This window comes from Perna viridis, chromosome 5, assembly GCF_037379345.1.
Source record: "Perna viridis isolate PV_CMFRI_1.1 ecotype Kerala chromosome 5, ASM3737934v1, whole genome shotgun sequence".
NCBI lineage: Eukaryota > Metazoa > Mollusca > Bivalvia > Mytilida > Mytilidae > Perna > Perna viridis.
This window is the reverse complement of record NC_142449.1, coordinates 28,234,437-28,248,119: the sequence shown is the minus strand read 5'-3', so window position 1 is coordinate 28,248,119 and position 13,683 is coordinate 28,234,437. Positions and strand designations below refer to the sequence as shown.

The 13,683-nt window shown below is 35.3% G+C and overlaps 1 protein-coding gene across 3 annotated transcripts in view; it reads left to right on the top strand.

Annotated features, from left to right (window-relative positions):
* LOC148616952 (uncharacterized) overlaps positions 1 to 12,266 on the top strand; it is a 77,403-nt gene extending 65,137 nt beyond the window's left edge. The window contains exons 1-4 of one of the 3 annotated variants that reach the window (XM_088584136.1): positions 3,166 to 3,240; positions 6,958 to 7,015; positions 7,574 to 7,655; positions 10,202 to 12,266. In XM_088584136.1, the coding sequence (XP_088440262.1) occupies positions 10,206 to 11,945 (1,740 nt within the window). In that variant the 5' untranslated portion in view covers positions 3,166 to 3,240; positions 6,958 to 7,015; positions 7,574 to 7,655; positions 10,202 to 10,205 and the 3' untranslated portion in view covers positions 11,946 to 12,266. Of the gene's footprint in view, positions 1 to 3,165; positions 3,241 to 4,548; positions 6,589 to 6,957; positions 7,016 to 7,573; positions 7,656 to 10,201 lie in introns of those variants that run through there. The other 2 variants (XM_088584137.1, XM_088584138.1) reach the window with 2 other exon arrangements.
* Positions 12,267 to 13,683: the final 1,417 nt, after the last annotated feature.

Sequence of the window (13,683 nt, the reverse complement as noted above, 5' to 3'; positions counted from 1 at the left end):
AGTTGGTATTGCAGGAGAGATTTGACCGATAAGTCTGTGGAAGAGAATGCCGTAATAGAATTGTGCGCTTAAAGAGAGAAAACTCTATGTTTTTCATCACTGTTCATCTCTAAACTTTCGAAAAACGTAAACATGTCAACAAAAGTTTTACTGATTTCTTTTTTTTTTCCTGGATACAACTGGATACAAAGACATAATTCGTAAAAATTAATCTACTCACACCTTAAACGTACAGCACTATTCATTGGAACATTCTTTACTTTCAACACAAAAAATGTCAATTATATTCACTTTATTGTTAAACTACTGTTACATCTTCACATCTGTAGGTAATTAAAGAGAGTAGTTATTTATCATATAGTTCCTTCCTGGAAGCAGTTTTCTTCTGTATTTTGAACTTTATTATTAATGTCGCAGGCACTTTGGGCATGGGTGATTCAGACCAAGCCATCATTTTGCCAATTTCTGGGTCCATTCATTGAAACGCATAATACCACTATCTAATAAAAATCAACTCAGGTTTTGTTAATAGTTTTATGCTTCAGTTATTTTGTTATTTTCTTTACTTTTACATTTGTCTCCGACTTATTAGAATTGAGTGTTATTCTGTGTTATGAATAGTTGTATATTTTGTTGTCTGCATTTGCTAGAGAAACGGGAACATCGGGTTCCCATCAAGCATGTTGAACTTCATGGCTTATTTTGTGCTTATCCCAAGTCGGATACATCAAGCTTTGTTAATCTTTGGGATTTTAAGTGTGGTGCCTATTTTGGGAAGTACATTCCCGTTTCAACTATCATACCTATACATTTGTATGTTGTTTCCTTTTTTTCAGTGAGAAATATAATAATTCATGAAAAATTACAATCATTTAATGATTTCAAATACAAATATATGTAGAAGAACCGTTTTCCTTGCAGATTTAGAATAGTAATGTGAGACTAATGGAACTGATTTCATCATTTACATGCAGCAGACCACACCACCAAACGATTAAAACACTGAATGAAGTTGAATATGTTTTTATATTCACAAATGTGCTATTAACAATGTATTTGATGAAATACAGCTTTCAAATCAATATTCTGGTCTTTTTAATCTTTGTTTGGTTGTCTGTCGCCTGTGTCTGTTTGTGTGTTAGCGGTTTTATACATATATATTTTTTTTATTTTATTCGATTATGTATACTTGTTGTTATAGCCTTTTGTCTATATTTGCTTATTCTAAGCTTAGCGATATCTTAATATTAAAGTGTTTAGTGCGATAGTAGTGCAAGAATTTCAATAGTCAGTATAGTTAGCTTTTACGCACTGTTTGCAATGTAGTACTAGTAATGTTTTAGGTGCCTACATTTGACGTAGTTAGATTGATTGATTGATTGATTGTTGGGGTTTAACGTCCGAGCCGCAATATTTCAGCTATATTCAGACGATGAGCATGAAATGGATGATAAAATGAACATGAAATGATGATGAAATGAAAAAAAGGGATGGGACACAAAGACAGTAAGGTCCACAAATTTTGATTGCCACTAGAAAAAGGGAGGGATGGGTAAGGTCGGGCAATTTAGCCTCCTGTGGCGGAGCCCTATGGTTCCTACTCCGGGAGAATACCACAGTAGGGTTCTTTAACGTGCGAAGAACGTGGCATCTTTCCCAACACGGTGCACCACTATGGTTTGCGGTCAGGGTTTCCGTATTGTAGCCTGACAACCCCAGCATGTAACACGACAGGGATACCCCATTCCACCACTTGGGGCACACATCCCAGTTGCTCTGTGGGCATAGCGTTCTAGCCCCCGGCTAGGGTTCTGAGCACTATTTAGTCGCCTTTTACGACAAGCTTAGCGCTGCTGCAGGCCTATTCTTTTATCACCCGGACCAGCACGTGGCGACGTAGTTAGATAGAAACGTTGGAAGGTACGTGTAAAGGATCGTATAGAATCATGGCAATCATCAAAAACATAATGTGGAAAGACCACATAGATTATCTAAACGAAAAAACAAACAAACAAACAGCAGATATTTTAAAATAACGAAGCAAATAATTGTTTTAAATCTACAAACTTTTAAAGTGACTGAATGCGTTTGGGAGTAAGCATTACCGACCAAAGAACGACAACTCTAATTGGATAGACATCTAAAGAGAAGTGCATATTTTTAGGATTTTTCAAAAAATATTTTCATTTATACAATAAAACTTTCACTCATGTAGCATTTCTTAGAATACATGAGACATTTATTTCCCGCAAAAATAGTATGGTGAGTCCACCAAGATCGGACAGAAAAGCATACAACCAACCTTTTCAGAGGAACATTTTTATGTTGTAATGATTAATTTTCTTTACAAAAAGTTTGTTATCTTAAAGTGTTAATATGATTGCTCTATTTTATAAGTCAATGTTTATATGATTATCTTTTGACCAAATACTAGTTTGTAAAGAGACAAAAAGAAAACGTACTATATTTTTTACACTCCAGTGATACTTGTACTATAAAAGCAATACTGTTATATCATACATGTATTACACTTGTGCCCTTTCTACAAGAAGTGAAATCCAAAATGATATACATTTATAGATATGCATTTATCAATTAAGGTCTAGGGCAAAAATGCTTAAACAGCAATATTAAAAATATAACAAGTGGCTGATCCAAAGCATATCTAAACGGAAAATTATTGATTGGAAAATATTACGGATTTCATCAGAAATCTTACAGGTCCGAAGCACCGAGTGTGTACCCTCCAGTTGTTTTGTTTGTTTACACATTGGTTGAAATGGGAAAAAAATCCTCTAAGCGTGATAGTGTGCGCTTACTCTTTGGGCTACCAACGCGCTACCCCTTTCAACAAATCCGGTATCACCTCCTGAAGGGAGAGACCCCTCTCTTAAGTAACCCCAGCACCCAATAATGTGGTGTTAAACAAAAGATTGTCTTTTTTTTTTAATTCATTTGATTATGTTTGCTTGTTATTGCAGACTTTGGTCTATATTTGTTGATTCAATTTTGAACTTAGCGCTATCTTCTATCAAATCATGGCAATATTATCAAAAATGTAATGTGGAAAGACCACATAGATCATCTCAACGAAAACGCAGTTTTTTTTTTAAGTCTACAACCTAAGTGATAGTTACTGAATGCGTTAAGTTGTAAGCAACCAAAGAACGACAAATCTAACTGAATATAAGTCCCATAGACTTCTAAAGTGAAGTGCATATTTTAAGGATTTTTCAAAAGGTATGTACATTTATTCAATAACACTTTCACTTACATTGTATGTTGCATTTTTAGGAACACGTGAAAAAAAATTAATTTCCTGCAAAAACAATAGGTAGAGCCCACGAAGATCAGACAGAAAAGTAGTCTTGAACTATAAATAGCCATTTTCTCTACTTTCACTATCGTTTTCCACTCATCAAGCCAACATGATTGATTGACTGTTGGGGTTTAACGCCCGAGCAGCAGTATTTCAGCTATATTCAGGCGATGAACATGAAAGGGATGATAAAATGAACATGAATTGATGATGATGAAATGAAAAAGGGGATGGGACACAAGGATAATAGGGTCGATAAATTTTGATTGCCACAAGATAAAAGGAGGGATGGGTAAGGTCGAGCAATTTAGCCTCCTGTGGCGGAGCGCGAAGATTCCTCCTATCGAATACCAAAGTAGGATTCTTTAACGTGCGAGGAACGTGGCATCTTTCCCAACACGGTGCACCACTATGGTTTGCGGTCAGGTTTTCCGTATTATAGCCTGACAACCCCAGCATATAACACGCCAGATATACCCCATTCCACCACCAGGGGCACACATCCCAATTGCTCTGTGGGCAGAGCGCCTAGCTCCCAGGCTAGGTTTCTGAGCACTATTTAGTCGCCTTTTACGACAAGCTTAGCGCTGATGCAGGCCTATTCTTTTAACGTCCGGACCTGCACGGGGCCATCAAGCCAACAGGTTATTATGTTAAATGTTCTTCACAAAAAGTTTGTTATCTTAAAGTGTTAAGTTTGCTCTAATTACAAGTCATTTTACATATCTTCTAACAAAAAAATAGTTTGTAAAGAGACAAAAACAAAACGCACTATATGTTTATACCCTCCAGAGATACTTGTATCATAAGAGCAATACTGTTACACCATACATGTATCATACTACTTGTGCCCTGTCTGCAAGTAATAAAATCCACAATGATATACATATATAGATATAGTGATAATGTGCGCTCACTCTGATCTACCAATTAACGCGCCGCCCCTTTCAACAAATCCTGTATCCGCCTCGGAAGGGGCGAGGGACCCCTCTCTTATACAACCCTAGCACCAAACATGTGATGTAAAACAAAAGACTGCCATTTTTTTTTATCTCTATTGCAAACTTGGATCCTACACCCTGTGTATTTACAGGCCTTTATGTTTGTCCTTCTGTGGAGCTTGCATGTATACAACTAATAAATTCAAGTAAATTTAATACAATTTTGTATGACTTATAATACGATTACAATGATTCACCTGCTATTTGGTGTATCGCATATGACTTTTCCGGAGTTTACACAATTAAGCGGGGATATTTGTTCTGCGCCAGCACATCTATTTTTTAACTGGCTTGTAAAAATATTATACATTTACAAGAAATGCTTCGATTTTGGATATCAAGTACAACTACTATTCTCATGATTTATAAACCGGACAAATAAGCAATCAATACGTAGTTCCGGTTGTATCACGAAATTTTAAATTGCATTACCACCATACATCCTGGAAATAATTCTTATGATTGGTTATCGGTATATATGTGACTGTACAAAGCAGGGACGGATCCAGGATTTTAGATTAAGGGGGTGGGGGCGCACAGTTAAATTTTTTTTAGGTTAATTTTTTTAAATATTCTCCTAGAGTGAGTGCGATGTAGATATCTTTTTTGGTAAAGTTAGCGAGAAATTAAAGTTTCAACCTAAAGCCGTCTAAATCTACTCCTGACAACCCATGCTTTGCAAATTTTAGAAGGGGGCGCCCGTCCGCCACGCCACCGCCTGAATCCGCTCCTGCAAAGATAGTTACTGTTCGGCTTACGTTTTAATTCTTTAGCTAATGCGGAATATGTAACCATAACTCATCTTCAAAACATGAACAAAATCGACGATCATGGATATCTTATAGAGTCGATAAAAATCCGTTTTGTTCTCTCCTGTAGTGGATTAATTTCCAATTTATGCAGCATGCATCATGTGGTTTCATATTGAGCCCAAAGGTTTGTGCTTGAGGGCTGATATTGGTCGAGGGGTCTTGTAGTGTTGAAATTTCCCATATTCGTGCAAAAGATGCAGCTTTTTCCGTAGAGATGATTGACGATGTAAGTACATCGTGAGCCTAGTGTTTGTAGACTATGATATGAACAGGCGGATCCAGAAGTTTATAGTGGGGTCCGATCGATCGATTAAAGAACTTTTCCAACAATAGGAGAAATGTTGACCAATCCAACCCCATGTTTCGTGAGTATGTATTCGTTGAACTGTCATCTTCCAATATCAGATCGGGGTCAAAAACTATTTTTCACTTCCGACTTTTATCAGCAATGCATAATTTGCATATCAGTGCTTACTTTTGTATTAAGTCTATTTTAGGTTACCTTTCCTGTCCTATTTTTTTCTAATTACCCTAGCATATTCTACTTGGATTTGTTTAATGTAATACCACTTAACTATTATTCACATATTCATGCAGAATTTGCAGCTTTTTCGGTAGAAATGTTTGACAATTTAAGTACATATTGAGCATAGTATTTATTGACTATGATATTCATGGACGGATCCAGAAGTTTATAAAGCGTCAGATATTGTCACATTTGTAAGATCCAACTTTTTGCCATTTTACAGTTACATTTTATCAAAAATACTCCGATTTTAAAATTTCCGTAACAGACAGCCAATGAACGGTTAGTTGTATAGCTGCTCGTGTAAGTAAAGTTGCATTCATAGTCCTAAACCGCTCTAGAGCTACATGTCAGAAGACATGTTATGACAGATTTAAAGCCCTGGAATGATTCTAAAGCCAGCTCTTGATCTTTTGACATTATTATAGCACAGCCGGCTCTCCTTACTATGCCGATTTTCCTCTCTAGGTGCCGTAAAATAGCAATGATCGGTTGGTCTCCATCATCCCACAGAAAGCCCTAAAATGGAAAAGGAAACAATTTTTTCTTATATTTTTCGCCGCAAATTCAACACGTTCAATATAATCCAAAAAGTTGTACATTCATACATTTAATTATTACATTCGATGGTACTTGATTTTTACCTCTCGGAGATATACAATGCATTTTGAAATATCTGTATTTCATTATTAATACAAAGTGAAAGATGCTGTTACTTTGCCTATCACTTAATGCTTAACTAAATGATGAATTGATATGCATGAAGAAGTGAGATATGTTTTTTAATGTCTGAAAAGAAATGCGAACCGCATTTTCAGACGAACAATTGTAAGATGGAGAGCAATAAAATGCTTAGTTTCTACAATTCACAACACTGGGAAAGGGATCTGTTCGTGACTTAGCATAATGGTGTTTCATCTTAAAAGAAAGGTATGTGAATTCATAAATTGGCGAAGCTTAGAATCTTTTCAAAATAGTGACCGTTCAGTTGACTTAGCATAATGGTGTTTCATCTTAAAAGAAAGGTATGTGAATTCATAATTTGGCGAAGCTTAGAATCTTTTCAAAATAGTGACCGTTCAGTTACTGTTGTATGGTTGTCTTTCATTACTTAACTGGCTGACCAAGTTCTTGTCTGTATGTGTGGATTAATATAAAGAAGAGAATTAATTGAATTAGGTCAAAAATAAAATGACGAATTCATTCGAGAAATAGATAAAACCCAGACCGAATTATACTTACTTTCAGGTCTTCGTTCAATTTATTCATCTATATTTTGTTACATGAACGATTTTTTAGTCGAAACAAGAAGACGGTCTAGTGGCTAGCATCACGTGCATGAAAGACCCAAATACCGGTAAGTTCATGATCTAACTAATTTTGTCCTACATTGTTTAAAAAAACAAATGTTTAAAACAGTAACAACAACAAAAAAACAAAATCTAAATCTAACAAAATCACTTTTGATTGAAAAAATATTTTCACTGTATATGATTGTTTCCATCACTTATATTAAAAATTCTTTTTAAATTTATGCAGTAGCCACGCATGCAAACGGCGCGTAATAGTCAGTATAATGACGGAGTGCGGAAATTTGAAGATAGATAGATGGGAAGCGATGCTAGATTGATTACTGTAATTAGAAATTATATTGGGTAGCCCCTTAATTTTCAACATGCACTGAGTACTTTGAGATGTTCTAATTATAGAACTTGAACTATTTTAATAATGTTTAAAGCACTGTTATCGAATTTATGAAATAGACCATGAAGTTTTTACGTTTCACTCGTATTGTTAATCTAACACACTTGTGTATTGGAATGTAATACTCAACAAATTTCCGTGATTTGTGCGAATACCTTGATGGAGCGATCTTTGTGATAATTATATCTACTGAACACGTGGTACATTGCAGGTGCGACGGAAGTTTCTACTTTTACTTTGGTATCAAAACTTGATAACATGAAAATGTAGTGTACATTTCGTACAGTTCGCAGGTAAGTCATTGTAATATATTAAGGTCAAATTTGTACATTTCCGACTTTAAATGGTGGTAAATGTCAATAATTTACAATGTTTACATGTAAACACTGTATAAAAGAATTTATGTGTAATAACATTCTTTGTTCATGAGAATCACTATTTACAGTTGCAATCTACCGGTATTTTGCACATAATCTTTGTATATTAGCTCTACGTTAAGTTAATGTGTTATAAACAAGATACTGCTTTATACGTTCTGTCATGATGCATGGCTACTACGTGTAACCCAACTATACAAATGTAATTAAGCAACATTAAGCTGGCTAATTTAAGTGACCATATAGGCGACATGCATCTGTGTTCATTGTAAATAGAAGGAAGTACATGTGTTTATCATTTCCATTTTGCAGTTACGTTAGACTAAGTGTCAATTTTAAGACTATTCGATGTTTATTTGATATCTATCCTGTCAGTAGGTTCTTGTTGATAAGAGCATTCAATTTGTATTTTTTGCAACCAATATACGTATTAATGTAGTTTGTACGATATTACCCCCTATTCAGACTAACTAACAAAGATATGTGACCCTTTTCTTGACCCAAATAGAAATTAACCTCATGAATGAGTAGACCTTTAACTTCATTGAAACTTCAGTTTGGTATAACAATCAATGCTCACAAATGTTGACATACATGTATGTTGATAAAATATTTAAATAAATTGTCCTGGTTGGCTACTGGTACCAAATGTCAATCGTCTAAAACTGTAAAGGCTGGTCCGTATATGGGGAATGTCATATACATTTATCATGCACACATGTATTAACAGAAAGGCCTCTGGTCGGACCTTTTGTAATGTCTCTTTTGGCATATGCCCTTAAGGCAAAATAATGTCTGTGTTAGGTTACATTTCCTGCCCTATTTTTCCTACCTACCCTTACATATCCCACTAGGATTTTTGTTTAATGTAAAGCCACTTAACTGTTATTTGTAGCTCACTATTGAAATCAAGAAATCTTCTCATAAGTATCAAAAATAAAATGACTTAGTTTACCTTACTAACTACCTACCCTTTTTCATCCAATGTAACCTTATAAACTGAGACATGTTTTTTTCTTTCTTGGCCTAATTAGTTTTGGTCGACATTTTATATGCTTACTTAATGCATCCATTCAGATGTTATGTTTTGTTGTCTACCTTAATTGTTTCTTAACAGTTAGTTGATTCGAAATATACAGGTAGCTATATGTAAATTCAAAATTTCAGCACGGAATCATATTTCTAGAACTTTCCATCTGCACATATTGTGTCACTTTTCTGTTCACTTTATCCTGGAGGATTGCTTTTATAGATTTGTTTTATACATGGAACTATTTTGTAAATTGGAAGAAGTAGTGTATGTGGATATCGTGCGAGTTGAAAGTTTTCTTGTGATATTCATGCAGATTCCAATAAAATTATTATATCTTGAACTTTACGTCGAACTCTCCACTCATTATTTTCTTTCGCAAAATTTTAGTCATTTTTATTTTATCAGAATAAGTTATTCTTTTGTTTCAATGTGGAAACAGCCAAAAGATAATTGAATATTATATAATCGGAGACCAGACAGGTCACATCATGTATATAAACATGAAAAAAACACACATATTCTTACATGCGATGTTGTATGTTATTGTTTTTTCCTGATTATGCATAAATTGAAGCATATTAAACCAAAACAATGCTATTTTCGTTTATCTCAGTACGCCAACACAACGGATCCACTTAATGGTGGATCCTGGGGGGGCTGGGTATTCCGGGGGTTGTAGTCCCATTCTTTTGGCAAGATTCATTAATTTTGTGCAATATTTGGAACATTTGTTAGCCTGAAACCCTCCTCATTTGTTTTTTTTCTTGATCAGACCCGATTTTTATTAAGTTCTAGGTCCACCCATTGTTCCAACACTTACACTGCACGATGTTTGTATATTGTATATCATATTTTCAAGCCGGTTGCATGTTTCATTTAATTTTTGTATTTTTTTGTACACAGTGGTGGTTCCAGAGGGGAAGTGCAGGGAGTTGGCATCCCCTTTTTATCGGAAAATTTGTCATTTTCATGTGTAAAATTCACAACAAATGGCAAATAATGTCCTAGCACCCCCTTTTTTCTGAGGAACCTCGGCTGGCAACCCTTCTTTTCAAAGTGTCTGGATGCGGCCCCGGAAAAAGCTGTATACATTTGAAAGGCCACTACTTTTTTTTAAACCGAGACATGCCAACACCAAAAGAACAAATTTAGAAAAATAGCAGAAAAGTAAAAAAATATATATATACCGCAGAACGATATCCTTCAACTAGAAAAATAACCGGAAAGAAACATCAAAAAATGTTTAAATGTATTAATCAGAAAAATAATCTTGACAAACAACTGGTCCCATGACAAAAGGATGAAAGTATTTGATCAAGGCCTGTCAATAAGATCGTTTAAAAATCTAAGCTGCGGAATGAACCCTATTCATACCAATTTAATTGCATTCTGTATTATAATATCTAATGTTTTCATTTATATTTTGTAGGGCTATGGGTGTTTTCGACATTATACACTTCACGGAGGCGTCTTTAGAACACAAGGATGATGAACCGTCAGTTTGGGCATGTTTTGGGTTTTATCCCAAGGATATTACTTGGACACAGCTTGTGTACGATGCTGTCATGTACGGCGAACATCTTGCCCATCCACAAAAAGCCATCGTAAAATTACGGAGATTCAGAGCGGGTACAGAGGATTTTTGGCAGTCACGAATTGACGCTAACATTCACGCTTCTGGTGTAGCTTGTGCCTTTACAGAGAAAACTGGGGCAGGAAAAATATCTTTCGTAAAGCAATACCTTGCTCCCCTCAAGGGGTATTCACGATGGGATAAATTGTGTCGGGGAATGAAGCAATATGATTTTCGGGATTTCAAAAAGGATGAAATAGTTTTGATTGAGCCGTTGTGTGCTGATTCTATGACATTCTTTAAGGGTGATATAGTGCTGGACGCTTTTTCCCACTTTTCTTACGTTGAAGGAAAACAACAGTCAGTGATTGCAATATTCAAGGGCAAGAAAAATGGAAACGAGTATTGCTTAGTTACACCCAAAATTTTTACATCGATAAAAGAAATAAATGAGTATTTCAAAGACCATATTTGTAATCATTTGTGCGAAGGTTGGGCTAAACCCTATGTGAATCCTTCTCCTAAAACTCCAATTTTCAGATTGCCTAATGAAAATTTAAAGCTTAAAAGACAAACTTCAATGAAAATTCAAGATCCGATTGAAGTCCGGCCGCAAGTTCGAGCACCTCTACATCATTCCATCTCCAGGCGCTCGAGTCATGCCAGTTTATTGGAACACCAAGATTCAATGGGTACAGCTTCTAAAAGAAAAGTTACGACAATTATGCATGCAGTTTATGTGCATGAAAACCCAAAAGACGCTCAGCAAGAGCAAGTCTCCGGTGCTTCCAATGCAGTAACTGAAAAGATTGATACTTCTTTCATGGATAAAGCATCGAGCTCACCAAAAATAAAAAACGTACCTGTTCGCGTTAACACATTAAACACTCATAATGTCGGCATTCCAAAACAGCTTAATGTTCAGCCTTCAGGAAAACCAACAATCAAACCTAAACCGGATCTCAAGAAAAATGCGGAGAAGCCTAAACCAGAATTGAAACCAAAACCTGAAATCAAACCAAAGCCAAAATTAAAAAAGCAAGATAAAGTTGAGCATGATGTTGAAAAAGATTTCCAATATGGCGTACAAAAGATGGCGGTTCAAGATGAATTGAAAGCCAAATTATCAAGAATAAAGTTGAAAAACAATCCAGAAGAAAAACCGTCGTCTGTCGTTGCACCTGTTCAAGTTGTAAATGGACCAACTAGAAGTATCACTCTGCCATCAGCGCCTTTTACGTCATCCGTTGGAACACCAATCCAAGTGACAGATCAACCAATAAAAAATGACTTCCGTCCTCTAGCGTCAGCTCCGGTGGCAAGTGGACCACCGTCTCGTGTCAATACGCCCATTCAAGTGGCGAATGAGACTGACAAAAGCGACTCTCAACCTTCTACGCCTATATTGCATAGAGACAAAGCACTGACTAATAACCTTCTAGATAACATTTCACATAACAGTCAAACAATTAGTGATTTGAACGCTTCCAATATGTCTTTAGGTGATTCGCAAACATCTAGAGACGGCGTGAGCGAAAAGAAAGTGAAATCTCAAAAATCGAAAAAGTCTTTGAGAAAACAACCAGCACTTGCCACATAGTATTAAATTTGTTCTATTGTTACTTACTACCCTATGCAATAATTGTGATATAATTCATCCTCTTGTTTTTTTGTTTTCTGTTAATCCGATTATGCAAACAGTATTGTAAATATATATCCTGCTGTAATATTTATTCAGACGATAATTGTTTTTGACATCAATTCACTGTTCCAATATGTTTAACAGACATGAATTAATTGGAACCACACTTCCTAAATGGGATACATGTATATGTACTTCATTCATTCTCCGTGATCGAAGACATCCACCTCTTTGTTTTGTCATTCCTTAGATAGAGATAAAAAAAAAAGACAAATACTTTTTTTCGAGTTTTGAAGAATTAGAGTACTTATAAGATATTTTCCCATTGATGGGATTAAAGTTGTATCCGTTGAAAAGGTAAAAGTGAACGCATTTGGATTTTTGCTATAATTTTGCAATAAAATCGTTCTATTGAATGGTTTATTTCAAGTTATAGTGTGTTCTTACTGTTTAAAACCCCTTAACAGTTCCGATTTTCATTTTAAGTGCAAGCTTTTTGGGCTATTCTTATCACAATATGTACAATATATCCAAACCGATGTTTTCCTTTTTTTTTAGAAATACAGCTTGAACCGATCTAGTAATAAATTTAAAACCTGATGTCTCCAAATCACTAATCTTTCAAGTAAATCTTTTTTATATAGAAATCGGACCAGGAAGTCTCTGTATTGTTGAAGTCCTTTGTACTGGAATTTCTTTCAGTGGCCGAATACATATGGCTTACCAAAGTTACTGTTTTAAATGGGAAGTTTTCACATTCATTTTACTGTCGACGTCTTTTGCCTTTGCAGTAGCGTCAGACAGAGAGATAATGTTCGATGTACAGGGAATAAGTTTAAGAAACAAAGTATTCATTTATTTATATTTTTAAGTCACTATTATTAAGGCCGTTTCATATTTTTTATGTAATATCATTCAAGTAAAATAAAATTTATTCTTACAATCGTTTTATCTTTTAAGGACCTAGAAAACTTAGATATTTTTTTTACGATTTATACCAACGAATAAGTTTTACTTGCTACTTAGTCCCCTAGTGACAACTTTCGCCGAAGGGGACTCCAGGTCTGCACTCTGTCTGTCCGTCAGTCTGGCAAATCAGTTTTTTGCACTTTTTTCGTCATGTTTATAAACCTACTTTTGCATGGTTATTGGTACATTGCCTTACCATGACAAGTTACAGATCAAATTTAAACTGTGTTCCGGTCCATTTATGTTTTTGCTGAGTTATGGCCTTTGGGCTTAGAAAATTGGTGCATGCAAACACTCACTTTTCCTTTTTTCGTAAAATATTTGTGATATAGTACATTACATATAGTACTGTTTTATTTTAGGAAACAGCTTTGTGCATGAAGTGATCACTCTAAATGATTTTTTTGGGGGGAGGCCCGGACCTAGAGATGGGATTTCGGATAATGGGCGTAGTCCAGGGTATATTTGTAAGTTGTATCCCAAAATGTACGAAAGTGATATAACAAAATTTCAAAAAAGTGGGGTGGGGGTAGTTCCGACCGCCTACCCATATGCCCTTGCGACGTTTGTTTTCATGAATAATACAATTTTATTAATGTCTAGGATGAATCATTTTGTAAGAATTTCAGTTGGAAAAGGGACACTTTTTGTTGTAGTTCCGTGGCAGTAAAACCAGAAGTTCAACACAAACATGCACGATGTCTTGTGTCTGTTAAGTATTTTTACT